The sequence below is a fragment of the Coturnix japonica genome, chromosome 3 (genome assembly GCF_054131305.1).
Source record: "Coturnix japonica strain WE chromosome 3, WE-NBRP24, whole genome shotgun sequence".
NCBI lineage: Eukaryota > Metazoa > Chordata > Aves > Galliformes > Phasianidae > Coturnix > Coturnix japonica.
In genome coordinates this window covers 46,926,469-46,952,730 of record NC_140665.1, presented here as the reverse complement: position 1 = coordinate 46,952,730, position 26,262 = coordinate 46,926,469, and the positions used below count along the sequence as shown (strand labels likewise).

Sequence of the window (26,262 nt, the reverse complement as noted above, 5' to 3'; positions counted from 1 at the left end):
GTAAGTCCCCAAAAATCTTCAAATTCTTTACTTGTCCTTTCCTAGGCAACATTTTTGTTCATAAATCCTTAGACCTACTTTATTTTCTTATCAGACTAGATGGGCTTTTGCTCCTCTGCAGAAAGAGGAGAACTAGGTGTGTGTGTGTTTGCTTTTGACCTCAGTTCCTGCCTATGACCTTATGCTGGCAGGGAGGAGGAAAGGGCAGCTGCATCCCACTTAGTGGCAGCTCTCCTCACTAAGAACTCTATTTGCCTTAGTTTTCTTTTACTTCTGTTGCAGATCATAACCATTGAAAAAAAAAAAAAAAAACAGGTTAAAAAAAAAAAAAACCAACAAAAAAACAGTTAAACAGTTACATAACTATTGCTTGAGCTGAAGATGATAAAACATAGCAAGAATCAGCTTTTTTTTCCCCCCATGATGTTTCTGGCTCAAAAAGCTTAAAGTTAAAAAAAAAAAAAAAGCAGAAGGCAGTTAAGTGATTATCAACAAGGGAAAAAAATCTCTCTAATGCAGTAAAATCCAGAGTGAAATTAAGAATCTACTGCCATGTGCTCTTCACAGAGGAAACAGAAGGGAAAGAACAGCTCCATTTTCTAGTCCACTCCTAAGGTGGTGGATGTTCCATACAGAAAAGTTACTGTACCATTGACCAATACAAAACAGCATCAAATTGTTGATTTTTTTGCAAAATCAACTCACTTAGCATTGATCTTTGCCTGGTAATATGCTAAAATCAGCCACACACATTGTCTTTCTTAGTTGTTCTGGGTTACAGGTTCAGCTCTCATTTTTCAAATTCTCAGTATGCCAACATGTTTCAAGCTAACAAGCTGTTTTCATACAATTAATAAAGCAATGGTTGAGGATAAAGACTGCAGGATTTTGATAGACTGTGGACCAGATGATATATCACAGAAACATGAAAAAGCTTTGAAATCAAAGAACCCTGGAAAGACTTCTGATATATTTAGAGACTTTCGTTTAATCCCTCTCCTTTTTTTTCTTTCCCTTCCTCCATGTTAAGTCAATTTTGAACTCGGCTTATCCACCTTTCCCAACTAGAAAAGTCCGTTAAAGAAAACAGACTGTGACTTGCTACACAAAGTCTTACTATGCTAATTCACACTACTTGCACTGCTGAATAGTACCAAAGTGATCAGTGCAATAGTTAGATGCATCATCTCAGACTTTACTTATTTTTATGCAAAATAAAATAACGCGTGTACTCACTTTTTGTTTTTCAAGCTTCAGACCATCTTGTATCATACCTATAGACAGCAGCTCCTCTTCCAAGTGTTTCAGCTGATCCTGGAAACTCTCAGATTGTTTTTCAACTTTTCTGTTTCTCTCCAGAGCTTCTTGGTATGATCTGGTCTGATTTTCCAAAGTTTCAGTCAGTTTAGCTATCTGGGTTTCAAGTTGAGATACCGTCTAGGGAGCAAGTCCACAAAACATACAGTATTACGTATGTTTGTAAAGATACATAAGATCTATCCTCAAATTATTAAAAAGGGGAAAAATCTAAAACAAGAAAACTGTGAAACATACAAATAAAAAAAAAAAAAAGTGCAAACTTATTTTGTAAACTCCACCAAGAGCAAGTGGCAAAATTGGTGACGTAAAACACCCAAAAGTAAACAGCAAAACAATAGTTAAAATGAGTCAAATCAAATTAGAGGAGCTTACATGCAACCTATCCAAAGATGTTAGCAAACCAGCAATACCTTGCAGCGCCAAAAAGTCACAAGTTATGAAGCAATCGAATTGGAAAAACATGTACAAGCAATTTAGCAAACACATGAAGTGTATAAATGAGAATGTAAGTATGGATAACTAAATCTCAGAGGAGCGCTTCACAGCTGTTAAGTTGTCTTTAACTAAAAGAGTGTGCTAAAAATAAGATTTCTGTAATCTAGCCAAAACCCAAGGCTGGAAGCATACAACCTCACAACAAGACACTGGATCAATCCTTCTGAAAACACTTCAAACACTGTTAACTCTGCAGAATTTACTTAAAACATAATGACTTGTAAGTTTAAACTACTTATAAATTAATACTTGAAAGCATCTGATTACACTACTGCCAATTCCGTCCAAAAAGTTGCTTGCTTCCCTCTTTCCATCTCTCCTCCTCCTACTGTCACATAATCCTCCGCTTAGATAAACTATTTAAAATTATTATAAATTATACAAATACATTACAAATACATTGTATTTATAACTCAGTGTTCTGGTACTCTCCTCTACTCATCTCTTCATTTTAAGCTCCGCTTTGCCTTAGATTGATGAAATGAATAACACGTACACAATACTCCCATTAATTTTTATGGCACAGAAAGATTTCCAACTTAGATCACAATTCAATACAAACAGTAGTTTACTAACTACCTAAGAAACAACTGAGAAATTACTGCTGCTTGTACAGCAGTAGAAAATACTAAACCAGTAAACTCTAAACTGCAATAAAAGTGCAAGAACACTTATACACATTTCATGCTTTTCTGCGCTGTATATCACCCAGCAGAAGAAACAGCTCAGTAGCTTGTGTATCTGCCTGTGAGCACAGGATCCTTTCCCAGGTTGCAGAGGGGCTGCGTGCAAAGCCTGGTCACAAGGATCCTGCAGGTCCCAAGAGATTACAGAAACAGGAGGATACCAAAATCAACACTATTACTTTATCATCAAGAGCATCCAGGAGTAACTCGCATAGGAAAAAAAAAAAAAAAAATGACAGCTCAGGGACTTCCAAAAACAGGTGCATCCTGTGCCTGTATTCAGTTAGTTACGATATTTTTGTTCCTGTAGTTCTGATCTCCATAATGGCAAAGAGCTGCATTGGGGAGGATCAGGCTGGGTGTTAGGGAAAGGTTCTTCACCAGAGGGCAGTAGGCATGCAACAGGCTGCCCAGGGCAGTGGGCATGACTCCAAGCTGACAGTTCAAGAAGCATTTGGAGAGCACTCCAGACATGGCGTTTCAGTTTTGGGTGGTGCAGCAAAGAGCCAGAAGCTGGTCCCTTCCAACTCAGGATATTTTATAGTCCTATGATCCTAACCTGTGCCCATCATTTGCACACCATGCATATTTCCTCTTCCTTTTCCTGATATAACTACCAGATGATTTTAGAATGGTATCTTTTGTTTCTTGAGTTACAAAAAAATCGAACTTTCCAGAGGCATCTATTACCTTGGGGATAGCTGGGCTCATCCCCACTGGAACTAAATAGAAAAATATATGCACTATTCTGGTTTGGTAAGATGTTATCTTAAGCTTCCTCTGTTTTATATGCACATTCACAATCAGTGCTTTCTTTCTCTTTTTACAATCCTATCAACTGAAAGTCATTAGAGCTGGCACAGCTCTCATCACTGTACTCATAGCTGGTAACTCTATTCTGCACTGTACTCATCATTCCAAACTGAGCTCATCTTGTCCTGCATGGAAGCCTCTGGACACAACCATGACCTTTTCCTGCATTTTTTTAAAAGCTCTTTTTAAAAATAATTACATTATCATAACTTTATACTCTGCACAGAATGCAGCAGCCATGGATATACACCGTGGCATTATTATGTTTTGAATTTTCTTATCTTTCTTTTTCCTAATACTTTATCACATTCCAGTCGGTTAGGGTTTTTTCATCAGCTCAGAGCCACTATGTACATTACTCTGTATGTGAATATGAATATATAGTTTATTTCCCACACATTCTTTTGTTTGGAACAATGAAAGAAGCACATGCAGCGTCCATCTTCCTCAAAATGTTCTAAAGACGGGACTCTAAATTGCAATGTTCACTAACATTCCTGAGTATAGCAAAACAATCTTGATTCCACAGTATAGAAATACTGTGTCAACAAAAGAAAAGCAGGTAAATCCTAAAATTAAATATGCATTTATGAGACTGTCATGACAAATCATTAAAACACTTGTTAATGAGAACAACAGGAGATCGTAATGAGCACAGTAATACAGCCTAATTAGTTTTAGCACTTACAAGTCGTTGTCTGTTATACCAAGAAGCAAAAACTGATATAAATAATACAGTCCACAATCAGGTCAACCATTACTATCTCAGGTCAGACAGGTGAGCAGTCAAGAGAAATAATTTCAGACATATGAATTTAATTTGCTGCAATAAATCTGCAAATAATCTGAACTCACAGACCTTGTAGCAGGGCTGAGTTCTGTGCGAACTAATGACATTCTCTTGCCATGGATGTCAGCTCCCTATGAGCCCTTTTTGTACGTTATAAATAATAAATGACCAAAAAAAAAAAAAACAAAAAAAAAACCCACAACCTGAGAGATGTCCAAACATTCAGACAATGCATATTTGTTGTAACTACTGTGATAGTGATTCAAAGCAATATCTTAGGTATCTTAGTCCTGCTTACCTCCTGGCTGCCAGAACACTCTGCTGGCTCATGCTTACCCTGCTGTCATCAGCATCCCCAGGTCTCTTTCTGATGAAATGTTCTCCAGCCACTCACCTGCCAGATATGCCTATGCCACCGTTTCACCATTCCAGGTGCAGAACCTGGCATTCTCTTTTGCTGAATTTCATGCCGTCACTAATTTCTCAATGCTCCAATGCATCTAGATCCCATTCCGTAAGGTCTCTTGTCCTTTTAAAGAGTTACTGGCACCTCTAAATTGACATATTATCAGCAGGATGGACTCCATTCCGGCCTCCACATCACTGAAAAAATATTGAATGGAAGCAACCCCAGTGTTGAACCCTGGGCAACACTGCTAGTGGCCAGACACAAGTAGCCTTTGAGCTCTACTGTTGAAGCCAGTTAATTACCCAGTGTATCAAGAACCTTGAATCCTGCAGGATTTCCCTCTATGAATTCATGCAGACTATGTCAAATAATGGCTTTGATCTTCAACTGCTTTTCAATGGTACCCAGGACAATCTTTGGCCATAATTTTTCCAGGTACTGAGTACTGCAGTCTCTTGCATCTTTTCTCACATCATTTTTGTAAATGGGGATAATGTTGGCTAGCTTTTACTTCAAGTTAGAGAGTTTACTGAAAGATTTATGAGAATTTCTATCTGAAGACAATCCTTTCCTAGATCAATCAATTGTAAAGAATGTGTAAATAACATTCTTATGTTAGGATATAAGTTCCACAAAGAAATTCACCTAGAGATTAAGAGAAGCTCAAGACCAACAGGCATATTCTTTACAAACGGAGTGTTAAAAAAATGTTCTTTTCTTTCTACAGATCAGACGTTCACTGTAAAATAACTTCTTCAGTTATTCAATCTATGTTCTACTAGAAATGAATTAATACTTTTTGGTAACATAAAAAACCAATACACCAGTAAGAGATTCCAGAATCTCAAAATCTGGCAAGGACACAGAAGTTGTTTGTCCAGAGTCTTGGTGAAACTAGCATCTGATGTAGTGTGCAACTCTTAATAATCGACCTCCTTGACAATACTGTGCTGACAACATTAATATATTTCCATAAAATGCAGTTCAAAGCTTGAGTATACTACATGACCAACAGTCAGGATAGGATATTGTCATTTGTCAGACTGCATTCTGGCTTGCCTCCCCACCAAGTTCTCACTTCTGTTCATGACCTTCTTTTGTAAATTCCTCCAGCCAAAGCATTAAAGTATCCAACCGACCTGCTATTGCCTTTTTCTAGGACAGTAACCAGTTATAGGTGCATCAATGCTTCACTGCAAATATAAAAATACTTCTTTTTAGTAGCACACTTGGAAGACTGGAGAGACAGAAGTTGCCTGGAGCAACTCATTCATTATGCTCACCTTGAGAAACAGGTCAGCCTTTGAAGTTTCTATTCTAGCAGCCAATCCATGCTTGTTCACATACTCAACTAAATCATAGTGACCATGCAGCCACTGCTGACATCTGCAAACTGGTGCTAAAACCAAGACTGAACTGATAGATCACTCTTTGCCTTTTCCTGCTAACAAAATAACAGCTTCTTTAATTTCTGACCTACTTCATAGAATTTCTTCCCACTTAATAAAAACTAAATACTTTTGGCTTTGTATCTGAAATCAACAGTCAACAAAATCAAAAGTTTCTGTAATTTCAAAACCTAAGCAGAAGGAAACATTTTCATTTTTACTGAAAAATGAAAAGAGCCAAAGAAAATAAGTGTATGCTCTGGGGCAGTGCAGTAATGCTGACTTACTCTCCCTTCAGTCTCCTCTTTGCAGCTTATTTCTTGGACTCTCTTCAAAATGTCCTTCTCAGAAGGTAAAACCGTTTGTGAGCCACTACTGAGAAGGGTTGCGATTTGCTGTCTGAAAGCCTCTAAAGTGCTTTGTGCAGTCCTGGCTTCTTCTTTGCTGCTCTTCAAATTTCCATCCAGCTCACTAAAAGATATCTTCAGACTATGAAGTTCTTGCTTCGAGGCTTCCCAGGCTTTCTGATTAGCCTTGAGTTTATCTTGGAGGTTTCTGATGTCCATTTCCAAACTCTGCCTTGCTATTCTAGCACTGTCAAGATCCTAAAATACAGGAGAGGTTAAAATGAAATTTTGAAATGCCATAGAACCCCTCCTCCACACACACAAAGCAGGAGGTAAATCAGAAATGGATACTGAAGTAAGGGAAAAATCAGATCCATGCTGCTCACAAGGGCCCAACAACATAAAAGTTTAACAAGAAAATTCCCAATGAAATGATTGGAACCCAAAGCATGCTGAAATCAGTCTACTGAATAATATATTGCAGTAACCTGCAAGAATTAGTACATTTTAAAAAAAAAACAAAACTGTGCCTATAAAAAATGTAACATTGAATTACAAAATTATTGATTATATTTTCATTGATTTTGCCAATGATTAATAAAATATAATATAAATAAAGCCAAAGTACTAAAGCTGTAAAGAAAAACATGAATAAACATTACATTTTTGAATACAGTGTTTTGAGCAAAATTTTAAGTTATTTCTGGGAATACCTTACCAGCAATGTGACAAAAAAATAATCCTTAAATTATTTATACATTGAAACATGGGAGACAAAAAAAAACAAACCAAGAAAACGTTTAAGACAGCAGAAAAGAAGATGCAAATGCTCAAATATCAATTGAATATCCAATAAGAAATGCTGTGTTAAAAGAGACAATAGGATGAAGAAACAATAGATTGCAATTCCCTTAAATATATATATACTATTCTGTTTGATATCATCTTCCAAAGAAAAAAAAATTTGCTCTTAGCATGAAGAAAAATATGTCTGATGAAGAGGTCAATGTCCTTCCACAGAGCCTACACCTGTAGCCCTCATCTGCTGCTCACAGAATTGCAAGGGTTGGAAGGGACCTCAAGAGATCAAGTCCAACACGCCCTGCTACGGCAGGTTCTCTACAATAGGTCACACAGGTAGGTGTTCAGATGAGTCCTGAATATCTCCACAGAAGGAGACTCCACAGCCTCTCTGGGCAAACTTCTCCAGTGCTCTATCACCCTTGCCATAAGGAAGTTTTCTCCACATGTTACTACAAAACTTCCTACGTTCAGGTTTTAGGCCATTACTCTTTGTTGTATTGCTATGCACCACTGAGAAGAGACAGGCCTCAACTTTTTGCCTCCCACCACCTTTCAGATATTTATAAACATTTATCAAATTCTCCCTCAGTCTTCTTTTTCCCAGGCTGAACAGACCCTGGTTATTCAACCTTCTTTCATATAGGAGATGCTCCGGGTCCTTTATCTTGTGGCTTTCCACTGGACTCCCTCTAGGAGATCCCTGTCTGTTTTGAACAGTGGAGCTCAGAACTGCACACAGTATTCTAAATGTAGCAGGGCAGAATAGAGGGGGAGGATCACCTCCTCAACTTGCTGGCCACAATAATACCATCTAAACACAAACACTGCAATTTAGCACACTATTTATTACTAGACCTTTCTAAAATAATCTTGGAAGCAAAGGTTGCCACGATTCCTTCTCATTTTCTTTATTCTAAGAAAGTCCTGTGCTGAGAATTACACAATGGTAACTACAGCAAAGAATAAAAAGTCATTTAAATTACATTTTTCTGCAGTTTGCAATATTCCTTTCAGGAAGACGGTGCAAATGTAGTTTGCCTGTACCACTGAGCTTACTTAATTATTATCTTGTTTCAAATTGTGAACATCTACATAACACACGCAGTTGAGTGTGTCAAGTGGCTGACTGACAGACACAAGATGTGGCAGATGTGAAACACTCATGGTCTGGCATAGAAAGAAGCAGCAGAGACTCTTACTTTATCTGTGACCCAAAAGGATTCAAGCAGCACAGCGCTGTGCCTGCAGCTGGCCATGCACAGCTGGATGGAGTCCATTAATGCTCACCTGTTTGTGCTCCACCTGAGTTTAGAGAAGATGTTAAGAAGATCCAGACCACCGCACAAGCTACCACCCAGGTCTCATCAGAACTAATGTACTCAGTAACAGTTCAGCTGCACTCATGTCATTTGCACTCAAGTTGCAACAGGTGGGGAAAATTATTATTATAAACATAAATAGAGAGAGACTATTTTACAAGGAAAGGATAAAAGGTTGCATTTTACACTGTAAAACAGACAGGGAGATGTGACTACATTAGAGAAGTGGATGTATGAAGGAAGAAAAATGGGAAGGGTTAAAAATCTTTCAGCTAATAATATATTCTAATACATGTTCTCACACTATTGATCCCTCTCTAGAGATATAATTAATTCACATAAAGTGAAACATGCAGGGCAACTTGAGAAAAGCTATTTGAGATCAGACCAAAGGTTTATTTATTGCAACAGCCAGCCTCCAACAGCAGGCAGTAACATCCTTCCCAAAAAGACAGGAAGAACCAAGGAAGCATAAATTACTTCCTTGGAATTCCCTCTCACCTCAAAAATAACTGCAACTCAGACTTACAGATATAGAAATGGTCTTTTGTATTTTACAGTACTCAGTGATTCCTTCTTCAATATCTACAATGCATGATTGTTTTAAAAGAAAATTATTTCCCTAATAAAAAAAATTAAAAAAAACCATCACCACAACTGAACGCAGCTCAAAGAAGAGACAACAGGCACATCCCAAAAGCATTAAGCTTTCTGTTATGGGTGTAAGTAAAAATGAACCTAATTGCTCAGTTACCTAACCATGTACTGCCTTCACTTAATCCAACAGATTAAAACAGGATGTTAAAGACTATTTTCTCCTACTGTGCATATATATGTTGCATCCAATTTAAGAGTCATTATTGTGTGTTTGTAAATGACATGATGATGATTTTTAGCTCCAGCATCAGCTTTCATCTTAACTTCAAAAGAAAAAAAAAGTAAAAGGAAGAGGAAGAATCTGTATCCTTTTGTACTGACTATTGTGTATTTTTAGCCTTAGGAATGGTTTTGCTGAATTTCATACTACCGAGCAAGTTTACTTTTATTTACATTAACTTTTAACATGTGTGGTCTTCCAACACTAGAAGGCATCCAGCCAAATTTTCTTCTCTATTTTTATGTTAAATAAATCACAGGGGCTTGCAAGTTTGACAACGTTTAGCTTCAGGAGCTCTGCAAAGATTTTGCCATTGAATATCCATAGAAAAGAGCTGTGAAACTTCAATTAGCAATCTTTCTAGAATTACCACTCATTTCTGTCATCCACTGTTCCTGCTCATAGAGCAACACTTTTAACAGTTTCTCACTGGAAAGGAAACTGAATCATCACTCACTGCTCAGGCTGAAAATGAGACATTCCCTTGCCAGACTTCATAGTCTATAGAGTCCCTCATCACACAGCTGCACTACCCAACTCCATCAATTATCTCAACTGTGGCTAGAGCAATAAGGAAGCTGCACTAAAGGTGCCAGAGGAATGGATTTACCTCTCAATTCAATGTCAGTTCTCACAAAGTTTCCCCTAGAGGAGGTTATTCACTAGGTTATCTATCAAAATTATAACATTTACATGTTATTAAGATTTATCATCTCAATTGTGTACACTGAATAACATGCTTTTAAAATGTCAAATAAGATTATTATTTCCATAGTTACAAAGAATTAACTCTATTGAAAACTATTTTCATAGTATCAGCTTTGCACCTAAAAGACTCTAATGAACATTATAAATCCAGTTCTGTGGAATCAGGATCCCACTGTTGGTAGAATAAAAGCAGTGAAATTCAGACACTTTTAGAAGTATTGTTATGCTGTAAAGAAATTGTGGGGTTTTTTTTTTTCCTCCTCAGATTTAAAAATAACTAATACTTCAATCAGATATTTACAGAAATGTGAAACTGAAGACACGTAGTGGGAAAAACAAACAGCAGAGAAAGAAAAGCAAGTTTATCACTTCCACTGAATAGAGTAAGGAGTAGAGTAGTTAAGCTAGAAAGGACCTACCAAGATCAAGTCCAACTGCCTGACCACTTCAGAGCACTGAGTAGGCATGGGGTGTCAAGAGAAATAGTGCATAAAGATGCAGTAAGGGAAATTCTACACTGTAAGAAGGTGGGTACATAACTGAAAACTTATAAAAGAGCTGAGGGTGTCTGGGAAGTTCAGACATACTGATTACAACAGTCATACACAGAGTCCAGAGACTTCCCTGGATTTTGCAGTGCAGCTGTCTCACATAAAGAATGTCAGGAATTACTCTTATTTTTTTTGTAAAACAGAAAATAATAATAATTGCACTAACACTGACAAGGTCATTTTTGTCACGGGTTACCTAGATTTACCTGTGCCCGTGACAGGGGCACTATTTATACCCTCAGTTAATGATTCATACTGCACATGATGTTATGAAGTAGAATATTGGCAGCAACAGCACAAAACCATGACATTTTCTACAGGGATTTAACGAGATCTTATTTGAAACAATCATTGTTCCATTTAGAAGCAACGTTAGCTGCTAGCATGGAAATGCAACCCTTGAACCAGGAAGCTGAGAGAGTAGGAAGCAGCATGCTTGCCACTGGCCACTCTCACAGCATAGACATTGACTTTTGGGCCTAATGAAGCAGATTTCTACATAACTGCTGTTCTTCATTAGCATCTATCCATCTTGTTATCCTTCCAGAGGAAAGCTTGGCCTTTTTAACTTTAATCTCTTCCAAGAGTGTGGCATTTAGGTTAAATAAGTGGAGAGGGTCTTTAGAAGAGAGGAGGATATTTGAACTTACCTAATCACTATTAATATTGGCACCTCATTGTGGTATCAATATACTAAATCAATTATAAATACAAAAAAAGCAAGTCACTTTGACAAGAACAGTAGGGTATAAAAGTAAACGCCAGTACTTTCCAGATGAATTCTCAAACCAGTCATGTCTCCTGTTGCAATCACTGTCACAAAACCTCTTGTTTTGTTCTCATCTCCCATCTTCCCTGATGATTCAAACTGAAAATATTTGACATACCTGCTGAAACACATCCCTAATATTAATTTTCTTAGTGACATCTCGAACAAAAAAATTCTAATTGAGAAAGTAATTATCTTTCGCAATAAACAAAACTAAAATCATTTGATCACATATCCTACAATCAAAATATTTTGGTATATGAAAAATGTACGTATGTTTTTCATGTCAACTCAGATTCCTTAAATAAAATATTATTTTAATTAGCTACATTTTCACACCATCAATTTTAATAATTTTATATTGAACAGATACTACTTAGGTACATTTAATTAAAAAATTAATACAAATTACTGTTGAATAAGAAACTGTTTTGACATTAATGTTCCATCAGCAATACATACAGATATATTAGTATTCCTTGGTTATATTCTGAATATTATTTACAGACATTGCGTGATGCGCATCTTTGCAAAACAGATGTTTAAATTAACACTCCGGAGGGAAATATTTTCTCAATATCACAAATAATTCCATCAGAGAAGATGAGAACAAAGAACATGCCAATATGTCATTTCTTGTGGCTCATCATTGGCAACGCAATATGAACGGCAAATCCATCTGGTAGAATACACGCATCTACTCACGCAAACACTGTCTAGTGCTGTGTATTCATTAAGCACTAGAGAGAATCTTGGTTAGATTTTTTTTTTAATCTTTTTTTTTTTAGACTGATAGACATTATCAAAGAAAGTTATGAGGTATAGTGAGGATGATGAGGCACTGGAACAGCTTGCCTAGGGATGTGGTTGATGTTCCATCCCTGGGGACTTTCAAGGCAAGGCTGGATCAGGCAGCCCTGGGCAACCTGATCTCACTGCAGTGTCCATGTTCACTGCAGGGGAGTTGGACTAAATGGCTTTCAGAAGTCCCTTCCAATTTTCTATCAAAGTCAAATGTGATATCCAGCACTACCAGAGTAAGAATATGCACAATGTTTATAAAACTGCAAGAGGAAGCTCTCAGAATATTCAGTCAGCAGTTTCGGAAGGTCAAAATTCCAAAAGAACAGTAATAAAATACAAGGAAAAAAAGCTCTGTAGCTACATATTGCTAATTTTATAGCTTTGATATTATATTTCTTTATGCTGTTTGATGCTTTGAAGTTCTAATGCACCAAGGCTGACAGGCAAATGGATAAAATTATCATTTATTTGCTACTGTTTCTCCAGTAAAAACCAGCTGACCGCAACAAATACTAGAGCACCAAATATACTAGAGATACTCTGAATAACTCTCACATATATAATTTATATCCTGCTAATATTTCTTGGATTTTATTTTCTTCATCAAGAATTTGTATCATCTGTTTACTCACTCATTAGGCAGATGCTTCCTCCTGGGACATAAAGAGAGGCACCCGATCAAGAAAAGGAGTGCAGAAAAATTCCAAGGAACAGCAGTGAAAACAGTAAGAAAAATTAGCAACAGTTCAGACAGGAGGTGAGGAATGGGGTTATGTCTTGCCACAGAAAACTGACAGAACTGCTGAACTAAAAGGCTGTGTGCTGGTCCCTATACACTTAATTTTGAAAGAGAAAGCTGGGGCAAAGGGAACACCATCTTGATTATAATACAGAAGATTGGCAGTGTGTTTGCTAGGCCAGGAACACCTGCTTATTATTTGTGATAGTACAGATTTCTGCTCTTTTCTCTCACAAGTGAATGCAGAACTGTGTGCAACTCTATCCATGTACTTGTTTAAACTGTATAGCAAATGTCAGATGTACTTTAAACCACTGAGGATACTCTTCCTATAACATAGGACACCGTGACCCTGCCCACTGCTGGGAGGTTGAAACTAGATTATATTTGAGCTCTTGTTCAACCCAGGCCATTCCATGATTCTATAAGACACCCTTCAGAAGAAGGAGCAATGGTATATGTACACTTAGACATATGGAAATGAAAAATCTGGGTGGGAATTTATTTTTTTTATTTTTTTTTAGTTTTTAAATACTGAATTTCTTCATATACTTTTGCAAATCCAAAACTTTCTCAGCAGATTTACTCAGCATCTGCAAATTTAAACAGCTAAACTGAAAAAGCACTGTAGGAATCTGCAACCTCTAAATAAGCCAGGATCACACACTCTTCATTTGAAAGGCAACACTGATAATTTAGCAGACATTTCTGTAAGAATGGATTACATTATACACTTGGAATACACACAGTAATGACAGGAAAATATTTTTCATCTAACTGATCCAACTCTGAAAAAGTTTTGGCAGTCAGAGCAAACTTGCAAAAGAAATTATAAATGAAGCCTCATCCACGCTTAGAATGTCCCCTGATTCTGGCTTACCTAGTAAGCACACCACTCTCTCCCCCTTCTTTATATGCTCGTTTGAAGTGAATTACGGGAACAAAAGGCTCTCAGAATGGTCTGGTTAGGCTTTCAGCCTGGGTTGCTAGTTGCAGTTTGAGTCTTAGGAAGTTTTACATAGGTTGTTATGAAACATTTTCAGCAGTAAGTAAAATTTATGACCCTCGTGGTACTTAACATTTATCTTCCTGACAAGAAATTCTTTCTTTTCAAAAGTACGCTTTCAGCTCTGTCTCATCTCTTAAGTATTTTGCCTCCAACAAAATCAGAACACATTATCCTTTCAAGTGTATGACTGTAGTCATTTTTTCAGGAGAAAAAAAAAAACCGTTGCGGGGGGGGGGGGGGAGAGAAAATGTTAATGTATACTAATTTTGGAAACTTACTTTCACAAGGTTTTATCTATGTTACAGTCTCTACAAACTCACACATAACTCAGCTGTGAATTTAGCAGTTTAGGCCTCTCTCCTTATTTTCGTAAGTTCTGACTATCAGCTTTAGCCATACGGCTCTAGTACCTGCAAGAAGTTTTCATTATAGTTTTAATGAACTGTTCTCGTAGATATCACTCAAAGTTCATAGCATTAAAGAAAACTGCTGCAGTAGCTCACTTTATTCATCCACCCTTCCCAACAAACCAAAACTTTTAACGGCAACTTTTCTCAGAGCACTAAAATCCTTAAATCACATACTTTTCTTTCCAAATTGTACCTAAATGAATTCAGCGAGTACTTGACTTACAACTCCACAGTTCTCATTTCAGAATCACTCCTACTGCATAGTTTTCCTCTGTGGGCTTTCCATACTAAATAAGTGCTTTTCTACAAGAGACCTACTGGGTGTGAGTCAACTGAATATTTATGAAATATTGGTTTATTATGCAGTGAAACAAGATAATCTAGCCTGTCTGAAGGCCAAGACACTTTACTTCCAGAGTCTTAAGAGAAATAGGAAGAGTAAAATAGAATACTATTAATTCCTTTGCATGTCATTAGAATTCTTGAAGAAAATGAGTAAAAGAATCTTCAGAAAAACTGCAATATCACTTAAATATTACTTAAAGAGCAATTTCAAATTAAACAAGCATGCACATCCTTAAGTTATGTACCTTACTAAGTTTTTCCATATCTTCATAGTATCCTGCTGCTTTTTTTTGCTCTTTTGTCACCTCTGAAACAAGCCTCATGATAGTTTCTCTACTAGCCTTGGATTCCATTTCATGGCCATTGATATCTTCTTGAAGAGCAGTAACCTGCGCTTTTAGTGCCACATTTTCTTTACATATTTCACAAGCCTAGAATGAGAATTCAAAAATAAGTAACTCTGCTAAAGCATTTAACAATGATGTTTATTCATCACACTATACAGCTCTTAATCATCCTAGTACATACATGGTATTTCTAAGGCCTCTGTGTCAGATTTACAATTGCACTGTTCTACTATTTCTTTGTAAAAGAGCAGAAAAACAACTGTAGCCCATATTTCCCCCAGAAACCCATGTCTTAGCGTAACGTGGTTCAACTTTACTCCCACATAATCTATATAAGCTAATAAAAAGGTGGAGAGCTACTGACATGAGTATCTGCACTTGATGTGGAGCAGGTCAGAAAACGAAAACAGATCGTATAACCACCTTCATGTGAAAAGCAGACCATTTTGGTTTGGCTTGTTAAGATTTATGCCTCTCATTTGGAATAGGAAACTGAAAGCCGTATTTTAGGCTTGAAACATTTTAGACAAAGGGAGTTAGCAACAGCTATTTCTTGAGCATATTCAAGGGAAGGGCCAAATACCTGGTGGTTACAATGCTCAACAACTGGTACCTTAGAGAAAAGAGTAGTTCCAGTAAGATTCTGAGGCTATTTTGGTACATTATGCCATTTCCAAGAAGTGGAGTAGATGAGTGTGAGCACTTTCAGTGAGTGCATACGGAAAAAAAAGTACCTTGACTGGTAGCTAAGTTTACCTAATGTGCTGCAAAATAGATTTCTCAACTAGATCTATTAGTATATTGTTAAGGGGGCTGGGGGGGAAGTAAATATACACTTACAAATCTCTGGTTATTTGATTTAAAGCATGTAAGAGATATAACAATACAAATATCTTTGCCTCTGGTAACAACTATGCAAGTTTTGTTACACTGTTACAGTTAGAGCATGCTAGTAATATGAGGGCAAGGATTTCAGTAAATCATTGTGACACATATTTAGATAGTCTTAATTCATTAAGAGGTCCTTAAAAAAATCTAATGAAAGAACAAATCTAATGAAAGAGAAATTCTCAAAGTTCTTAGTGTGTTCAAGAAGAAAATTAGGGAGAGAGAAGACTAGACAGAAATAGGAAAAATTAATAAAACTAAGATAAATTGCCCCTCAACAGTATCTAGAAAAGCTGAAAGAGTAAATAAACAATTTTATCCTAAATGGAAGCTCTGTTTTCAGAACTTCAGAAATATTCTCAAAAAAAATAACACATTCCAAAACACCATACGGTGATTTACATCATTAAAGGGTACAATTAAGGTTGTCTTAGCCAAGTACCATTTCAGATGTTTCTACTGAATGGTATGACAGTTTGAGATTAGTGTTAAAAATAAGCAGTAAAATTTACATGTCACCTAGTGATTTCAATGTTATTGTTTTCACAAGAGGTTTCAACCTTATATTTAAATCAAGGTTGTACTTAAGAACTACAGGCTGATAAAGTATTTTACAGATAAGACCAGACTGAGTTCACTGAAGTCAATTAATGTTCAGTACCTTTGAAAATCAGGCCAGTATGAAAAACATGTCTTAAGTGACAGCACATTAACACAAAAATTCCCATCTTCATCACTTGCTTTATTTCTTTGATAACCAAATATTCCTCTATTAATTCCACATGATGGATGAATTCTTTCTTTGTCAAGCCATTTTTTTTAATTAAGCTACTTTAGTTACTCCTGAGTATATTCCTAAAACACGGTAAAAGGTTTTAATAAATCTTGTCCATATGTATGACAAAAACTCTTGCCTACGCATAATCACCTTTGACATTAAATGTTCCTGTGGTTTCTCTTTTCCTTTGATGTCTATGTCCAAGAATTCAGAAAGCTGTGAGAAGAGCTCTTCATACCTTCTGCTCATCCTATAAGATTCTTTCTTGCTTTCTTCACACTCATTCAAATATTTACTAATCAGACAAAAATAAATATAAAATAAAAAATAAATCAGAATAAATGTTCTCCAAAACGGAATTCTAGGCAAATATATCCCAAGATGATTTCTGGCTTCTGTACAGAGCAAAATAAACTCTGAAAAATAAATGTTATATAATTATCTTTATATATTATACGAGTAACTTTAGTTAGTTGACTTATGTGAGAACACTTCTTATCATTACCTTTGATTAGCTCTTCAAAGTATCTTTTACAGTTGCATTCTCAGTACAGGATTTCATAAAACACATGAACCAAGTAGTGTCAATAGAACCCTCACAATATTAGAAATGGAGGTTGCATGTAAAAGCTCAGAAAAACTAAAAGGGAAGAGATCAATCATATTATACTAAAAATATGTTAAAAGCACTTCACATCCCCCTCTAATGAAACTGATTGTTCAAAAAAACAGGGAAGCATAGGACATCCAGAGTACCGTACCCGTCCTACCCTACATCAACAGCAGGTATCTATTTGTAAGTGTTCTCTGCAAGAAGAAACAGCCCACAAAGCAGTACAAATTTGTCTATACTTTTCCCATTGCCAGAGATAAGGACCAGCTTGGAAAACATTTATTGCCATAGACAGCACAGACAGCAAATGCGTAGATAGATATCTTGCACGTGACGCTATTAACACTGAGGTATTGCCCCTGTAAAACTAAAAAGACAATAACAAATAATCCCCTCCCACAAAGTTCAAAATGACAATTTATGTAGTCCAAATATCAACACCTGTACCATTCTGATTGGAAGGAGAAACAGTTTATACACCTGGGACATCAGTCTCTGTCTACCTCCCAGCATATCCTGCAGGAAAGAACTACTGTCAGGCTGTCCACAGCACCTGCTAATTCCAAATAGCATTCAGAGATGATGCCATACAACACAGAAACAACACTGGCAACTTTCAGCTCAGATTCCCTCTCGAGTTACATCAGAGAGAGTTAAAGTGGTATGCTCAGAACAAATCTATCAAGTTTCCAGATGAGAAACCTGGTACTTTCTACAGCAAGGTCTTCAGAAAGACTTGAACACTGGAATAAAGCAAGATATGTCATATCACCAAACAGCTGACTAAAGCAACTGTTTTACTGAACCTGCCAAACACCTGTTTATGAGAGCACTGCACCAAGTTTTCAAGGTGTCAGCCATTTCTGAGTTAATCCTACCACATTTCTAATTTTTTCCACATGGAATAACTCAGTGACACACCTTTGCTTCATACACACTTCCGTGTCAGACACCACTTTGTCAGACTGTCCCTCTGCTGCCATCTGTCACACAGCAGCTAAATGTAACAGACCACTGTCAGGAAGGGTCAGCCTCTGCAGCTTTCCGCCTCTAACTTTGTGAGCCAACATAATAAAATAGGAGGCATTGCTTTAAGAGCAGACCTCATATCAGAATATTGTAGTAGGCTGACTACCTGTTTGCCATGCAAACTCTTCTACGGCTCCATAAATCAAAGTACATCCTCATCAAAACTATGACTGGTTCTAAAAATAAGCAATCAGAAGTACAAAACACATACTTGACAACTCTACAAATAACCTAATTACTTTCAGTACAGTCTTAAAGGTGGCAGCACCTAGAAAATAGGCGTTCCTGTAAAAAAAAAAAAAAAACAACACAGCTCTTTCACAGTTTTGTTAGCTCTTCAGAACTAATGAGCATAGAAAAGGGAGGGGAAAGAGAAAAGCTCTTCACAGTTCAGACTCTAAAAATACTTTGGCAATGGACCTGTTGAGTAGAAAAGTACCATTTTTAATAGGGAGTATGTACATCTTGGAAGCTGATCACACAATTCATTAAATATAACTCGATCCCAAAGATATAGAATACAAATGTGTATTTCATGTCTACTGGCTTGCTTTTCCCTTTCATCTGTGGTTTCCAATTAAAATCTTGAACATCTAATTATGAACAGCTACATGTTAACCAAGGTGGTCTGAATAAATTACAGTTCACTAAATCAATACATTGACTGGTATTAAGTGGCACCTGTAACCATCAGTAAAGGATGAGAAAAAGCTTTGAAAGCATGGATTCATCATTAGTTTAATCCAACATGTTTGTTCCTTCCGGAAGAGCAGACTCACCCTCCCCTTGACGTTTCCCTTTTGCCAGCAGTCTGGTGGTACACCAAATTGTGCAGCCAACTAGACCTGGGACTGGTAGAACCAGAAATTAAGATTTTTATTTGGTTAATTTTCCCATGGAGTAGACCCTGGGACAACCATGTAGCAACACACATGGAAGTGCTGGACATGGGTAAAAGTGAGCAGCCGACTAGATGACAGAACAACACTGGAAGAGACAGAGCAGGTTTATACTACACAAAACTGACCTTATCACTTTAACAGGTTAATTTTGATAGATTTCTCCTAGTGAGACAAACAAAAAAAATTATTTAAGGAATCTTCACAACCATATTCTTAGAGATTGTGGTGTTTTCTAAACTTCTAAAATATGCTTTCTGGCTTTACTATCTCCTTGCTTATAGTGGAATTATATCTGAAGTCTTTGCCTACCAAATTGAGCGCTCTTCAGGAAGGTCATTTGCCAATTCAGCTGGTCATAGACAAGTGGACTGTACTGGAATTGTCTAGATGCTAAAATAATTATCCACTTCTAACTCATAAAGCCTAGAATAGCTGTACAAAATACTGATTTAGGAAACATAGAGATCTGGTTAACTCTTTTCTAGCTCTTAATGTGAGGTCCAGAAAGCAGGAAGAAAGTCAGACAAAGAAAGGTAGCCTTATTCAAAGTTGAAGAAACATTAACATACTCCCTTCATGGTATGTGTACCTGAATAGATATACCATACCCTGTTGTGGTATAGGTAAGAATTTACTATAATTTCATTACACTGTTCCTCACAGACAGCTTTATACAAAGGAAGAAATTCACTTGACACTGTTCCAGTTCCAGCTGTGACACAGATGAGAGGAAAGAGACCAGTGTGGTACCACAGAACCACCACTCATCAACTATGTGGCCCATCCACCTGACAAGTAACATCTGCAAAAGGCACCACATGATGAGGACAGACCAGAGCACTAGACTATAGTTGCAGGTACTGCTCATCTGAGCTCCGCTATGAAAGGCATAGAATGCATTTCTTCCTCAATGACACACATGGAAACACCTGAATGAGGAAACTATACCTATTGTTTCTGCTGCATCCAAACAGTCCCCCACACTCATATTTGTATATACTGCGGTTTAACCAAGCTGGCTTATTTGATTCCTTCTCTGTAGGACACAACTCTTAAAGTCCCATTTCAGGTCTAACAACTCAAACCAAGATATAAGTTTCTGTTCTTTCCATCACACTCAAGTAGAATCGCTTCGCAAAGCAACACACAGGACTCAGATTTGCAATTAAGTATGTCCACCACCTTATTTTCTGTTTACCATTGCAGCTTTTTGTCATCAAAAATTCTTATCTCACATTAATCTTACTTAAGTCTGGCATTTAGCTCATGAAGCTTCTCCTTCAGCTCCCAGTTTTCCTTCAGTGCTGCCTGAGCTGTCAGCTCAGCCTGTTTTTTAGAAGCCACAACCATGCTCAGCTCTTCTTCTGTCTCCTGAACTCGGGTTTGCAAAGACAAGAGGAGAGATGCCTGTCTAGCACTGTTTTCCTTGTAGTTTTCAGCTTCAGACTTCAGCTCTTTTAAAGAGGTTTCTTTTGAGATCATTCTGGACCTGAGTTCAAGAAGCTATAAACAGAAAACAAGAAAATTCATTAAAAGGAAGAATAATTTTGTACAGCTTGAAAAATACAAACATTAAAATTTCAATAACATAACAAGAAAAAATATTTCTGGAACAAAAGATTCAGTCCTCTGTGAAAAGATTCTACCACTGTGAGACTAAATGGAAGGAGTTAACTATGTTTATGTCACTAGAAAATACAAGAGAAATTAAAAGTTGCTGTTGCGTCATATCATACAATTTCTTACATTAATCTCTGCCTGTGAGATAAATCTGTTAGCAATATCAGAATTTAGAAAATGCCCGTTAGTTCTCCTGCAGAACCTTAATTCACCTCACCTATGCATATACAATAAAACACAGCAATTAACACTGCTATTCCCACTTTTTTTGCATACTTCCTCCCTGTTCCCAGCTCTGGTGCACTATTCCACAATTTGTAGCTGCAGAAAGCTGCAGTAACACCATCCTCTTTTATAAGGGTGGAGCCTTTTGATGACTTGCTGCGTACCCAAATGCCAAGATAACTTTTGAGAGCTGTGCTATAAGGCAACCTCTTCTCACCTTAAGCAAATAGTTATTGTTTGGTTATATAATTCACTGAAATGTAACTAGACTTACACAGAAACAGCAAGACAGCCTTTTAAGGAGGAAGACAAAGATCTGGGAATGTTCGGTCTGGAGAAGAGGAGGCTCAGGAGAGATGTTATTGCTCTCTATAACTTCTATAACAAGCTGGGGGTCAGCCCTCTTCTTGCATCATTAGTGATAGGACTAGAGGGAATGGTTTCTAGCTGTGGCAGAGGAGATTCAGGCTGGACATTAGGAAATATTACTTCTCAGAAAGTGTGGTCAGGCACCAGAATGGACTGCCCAGGGAGGTGGTGAAGGCACTGACCCTGGGGGTGTTCAAGGAATGACTGGATGTTGTGCTGAGGGACATGGTTTAGTGGGAGCTATTGGTAATAGGTGAACGGTTGGACTGGATGATCTTTTAGGTCTTTTCCAACCTTGGTGATTCTATGACCACAGCCAAACATCAAGAACCTGGATGGGGCAGTCTGGGGAAGGAAATGGGTAGCTGAAGGAACAATAGGATTGCTTTATTTGGCAGCTGGGCCAAGTTACGGTAGCTTAAATTGTTCTTAACCTTAAAATTTCTCTGTAGTTCAACTCATTTGCAAAATGTGATATTTTTCACTATTGCCTCTGCAGTCAGTTCCAAGGTAAAAGAAACAAACCACAAGAATAATCCAATATCATGAATTTTAAGAGCATTCAGTATAACTGGGCTGTGACCTCAGCTGGGTCATGAAGGTCTTAGACAAGAGTATGAACAGCTGCTTTCTTGCCTATTCTTTTGCCTTACAAAAACAGAGCTGAAGGAGTCTATAAATCAGTCAGTCATGCTGGCAATGAAGTCATTCAAGATTCCCAGTAAAAAAATTCTGAGACCATGAAATCCTTCATGAGTTCTGAAACATGAAATGATCCTGGATAACTGTAGAGGATCTCTGGAGTAATTTCAGGATCAACTGGTCAAATTCAAGCTTAGCTGATGGACGCTCCACTGTATTATTAATTCATTCTTCTATAGTATTGCACATTCTTGTTGTTTCCCATACTCAGCTAACTATGGTGAAATATATTTAATTGATGCTCTTCTTTAAGGTTCAGGTGCTACAGAAAGTTTGTAATAAAACAAATAATTTTTGTACTTTCTGTTCTCTGCAGAAATGTACTAAAGAAAATCTTCAGTTATGGAGAAGCAATTGGAGGTGGTTTTAAGTATACCTCTGAATGGGCACAGTCATACTTCACTGACAGTGCTGCTAGTTCACTCTGAGCAGTCTCTGCAGCAGCTCGATAGTGGTTCATCTGCTCTCTGGTGACAGGAATATCCAAAAGAAAGTGATCACAAGACTCCTAAGAAGACAGTGTGAAAACAAATCCATTAAACATTTTTGCATCTTTAAACATTTTTGCTTCAGTGTTCTCTAAATAGTACAGAGTATATCAGCAGAGCCACTCACATGGCTGTTACATGATTAATATTTAAATTCAAATAAAAGTACCCTTGATCAGAGAAAGGCCTTTCTGTTATTTACATGAGCCAACTACACTCTAAGGACTCCTCTACTACAAACCTCTCTCATCTCTCCTTTGACCTATGTCAGCTTTTAATCAGAATACTGTTGGGCAAAAGAGTCCTCAAGTGTCTTATGCAAAGAGCCACTTTGGTTTTCAGACTGTAGTTACTCTGCATGCTCTCTGATTTTTCAGTTGGAAGAAATACTTCTCTGATAAATACTGATAAAAAGCAAAGGCTAACAGTCTTCACCTCATGATTTTGCACCTCTCAATCATATCTCACCTCTATTGCTTCCCTACCGGGTTGATGAACCCATGCCTTGTCAAATGCATAGTCCATCCTGGTTTTCTCCAAGTTACTTTTTGGCTTACCCAGTCGTGCTCTTACTTTTAGTCTGTCAAGGTTAAAGGTCCTTTTAGACTCCATAAAGTTCAGACATCACTTCAGGTTTCTGAACAATGCTGGTACCTTTTCCCCCAGCAATCACTATTACCATACGTATAGTTAGAATAAGACAAGTGTACAGTTGTAATTACAGAGTAAATAACTAGAGGGTATCTAAGAAAAGACTCACCAGTGCTGAGGCTTTAATTTGAGATGGATGCTCACTAATATTGAGGCTCACTACAAAAATCTCCACAAAGGAGCAATCTCCAGAAATAAACGTTACCTTAGTGGTGGTCAGCCTTTAAATGGGATCTAGGAGAGGTGGAGTCAAGCTCCACCCCTTCTGGGAGCACAGCTGAATTACCTTCACCTGTGCTCTCACAGCTGACTTGTCGCTTGCCTCAGATGGTTAATCAGAGGTTCAGGCTGTGATCAACAGTTTCCCTTACACCATACTGACTTCATCCATTCTTAAATCCTTCTAACAGATGGTAAGCACTGGCTTTGTGCTCCCAACACAATCTCATTCACGCCACTTGCAAGACTGCAGTTCTTTTAGCTGTGCTGTGTTGTCACAATTGACTGCTGGGAAATACACAGAATACCAGCTGCTTGATATAATCAGCAATTGATGTTACCTGATTAACAGAATGTGTATCTAGCTGAAAACAACACAGGTTAAATCTGAAAACATGCAACCTGACCACTGGAGCTTACAACTTATTAAAACATCACAGAAACTTCTGGACAGTGTTTCAGGGTGTCTACTCAACACTGTGCTTTCAACAAAGCTTTCTCAACAAGAAAAAAAGAAAAAAGAAAAAAAAAAGTAAAAAAATAAAAGGGCAAGATAAATGTTTAAAAACAACAAAAAAATAGCACCACATTTTCTTTCCTCCAGTTCTCAAGTACTGCAGCAGTCTTGACAGTTTACACACCACGGCCAGTAACGTCTACTTCAACTTTATTGTCCCCTATGGAGTTACAGAGCTCTTCCCAAGAACTCCCTGTCAGCAGTTTCCTTTCTTAAAGCAAGTAGGGTGTAGCTTGGATGCCTTTCCTTATCTCAGCTTTGGCAATGTGTTGCCTGTGCAGACAACCATGCGATAGCTTGATAAGAAAGTTCCAAGCTCTGTAAGGTTTCATTAAGCCAGAAACCTGGAGCATCCAAAGTTTACCAGAGGTTAATGGAGACTCTTGCACATACTATCTTGAAGTTAAAGTGTGACATGTGGCCCCTCTGCTTCTTCTACACTGACACTGATTTCCAGGATGAGATAAACTGCAAGTTCAGTTCCTATCCATTCTAAACAGAAAAAAATAAATAATAATAATAAAAAATAATATTTAAAAAAAAAAATTGAAAGTTTTCTAAACAGGTGAACATGTAGTAAAATAACCCTTTATCAATAAACATGCAAAATTCCCAGAGGGATAACACAAAACTACCAGTTCAGACTGCAGCAGAAGATAAACTACTTTGGATTATCTTTTATAATATTGTCAACTCTTTAATCTTTCTTCACTTCAGTAGCAGACACTGGGTTAAATCCATCAAGTTTAATCACATTCATCTCCTTAAAGACCCTCAGCCCTTCTGTTTCACAAAGGAGTAACCACTTTTGTCAAGCCAAATAGATACATGCAGAACAGCTCATGGTCACACACAACAGCAAGCAGTCTCTGAGATAAAAGGGCTCCTAATTTTCTCAACACATTATCATAGTTCTGAGGGAGTAAGTAAGGCATGTACCATCTTCTTTGCTACTTTGTTTTCTTTATTGCCTTACTCCACTTGTTGTTTATATACTTGTTGAATAACCAGGTGAAATTCTTTGAGGCCAAGTTTTGTTTCATTCTGTAATATAGCAGGGCTCCAAAACCATGAAGGGTGCTCGCAGACAGTGACACCATATTATTTTGTATGTAACCATGTTTATACTACTGAACAGATGTATATTTTCTTCTCTAAACAAACACAGTCACTTCTGACTCTATAGAAAGGAGACATTCAAAACTGCTTAAATGAAAAGAAAAAAAAAAGTTGCAGACCAAGGTTGAAGAATGAAGACTCGTTCATCAGCAGTAATCAGCGTAAGAAAGCCCCTTAGAGCTGGAACTTCTGAATCCCACATTTGTCATACAAACATGGATGGATGTTAAGATAATCAGCACTTTAGAAGATGTAAAGATACATATCTAGAAGGATTTTAAAGAGCTTTAAAATAAGTCAGGTGCAAAAGACAACATGAATTACCATTTCACATGTACTGTTCCAGTGAGGCTTATGGAAACAGATCTCTGCATTTTCAAGCACCTTAGCAAATATAAAGCCAATCATTGTGACACCACACTCAAAAGGCTGGTATGATTTTGTAGTGTTTTTGGCAGGGAGTGTGCATATTTTAATACTCAAGTAAATAGCTTTCTATGTTTTGCCAGCAGCTACTCATAAATCTGATTAATAGTCATACACAAAACAATGCAATTAATTGGGCATGACTCTACTACAGGGGTAACATTTATAATGCACATGTGGAGCTTTTGTTACCCTTTGGAAAATTCAGATTTGTAGAGTCTCAGGAGTACTGTAACTTACGCTGATTACAGTTAAGTGAATAAAGCATTAAAGGAATAAGAGGCAACAGACAGAAAAAGCCTTCATGTATTATACTTCCATCAGCTCTAAGAAGTATGTGTATTGGGTGTTTCTCCCATTCACACTGTGGACTTCATTAAACTCTTCCCATCTACCTGCAAGAAATTAGTTTTTATTTCACTTGCAGTGCTAAACAGAACCCTACCAAAATAGAAAGCTGCAAGAACTATCCACTGACCACTACACCAAGTGATCTGCCAAGCCCATTCCTTGCCTCTTGCCCACACTGTTGGGCTTCGCACTCAGGGCTGGGATTTCTTCTTCACATTAGGACTGGCATAACAAAAATAAGTAACAATTCACTAACCTTTGTGGACTCTGTTCTTCCTTCATTCCTATTAAAAAACAAATGAACAAAACAAGGAAAAAAAAAACAAAAACAACAATAGAGGTTGAAAAATATTATAACAGCTTATTTTCTATGAGACAAAATAAATCCTGAATCTGTAATGTTCTTTCTAATACTAATTTATATCCACGTGGGTA

The 26,262-nt window shown here is 37.3% G+C and overlaps 1 protein-coding gene across 4 annotated transcripts in view; it reads right to left on the bottom strand.

Moving 5' to 3' along the window:
* Nucleotides 1-26,262, bottom strand: part of LOC107311577 (coiled-coil domain-containing protein 170) — a 50,615-nt gene that overhangs the window by 8,195 nt on the left and 16,158 nt on the right. For 2 of the 4 annotated variants that reach the window (XM_085541483.1, XM_015858194.3), the window contains exons 3-9: nucleotides 26,084-26,111; nucleotides 22,433-22,564; nucleotides 20,387-20,643; nucleotides 16,747-16,891; nucleotides 14,829-15,014; nucleotides 6,189-6,506; nucleotides 1,237-1,437 (exon numbers count right to left, since the gene is read on the bottom strand). In XM_085541483.1, the coding sequence (XP_085397609.1) occupies nucleotides 1,237-1,437; nucleotides 6,189-6,506; nucleotides 14,829-15,014; nucleotides 16,747-16,891; nucleotides 20,387-20,643; nucleotides 22,433-22,564; nucleotides 26,084-26,111 (1,267 nt within the window). The remainder of the gene's footprint in view (nucleotides 1-1,236; nucleotides 1,438-6,188; nucleotides 6,507-14,828; nucleotides 15,015-16,746; nucleotides 16,892-20,386; nucleotides 20,644-22,432; nucleotides 22,565-26,083; nucleotides 26,112-26,262) is intronic. The other 2 variants (XM_085541484.1, XM_032443217.2) reach the window with 1 other exon arrangement.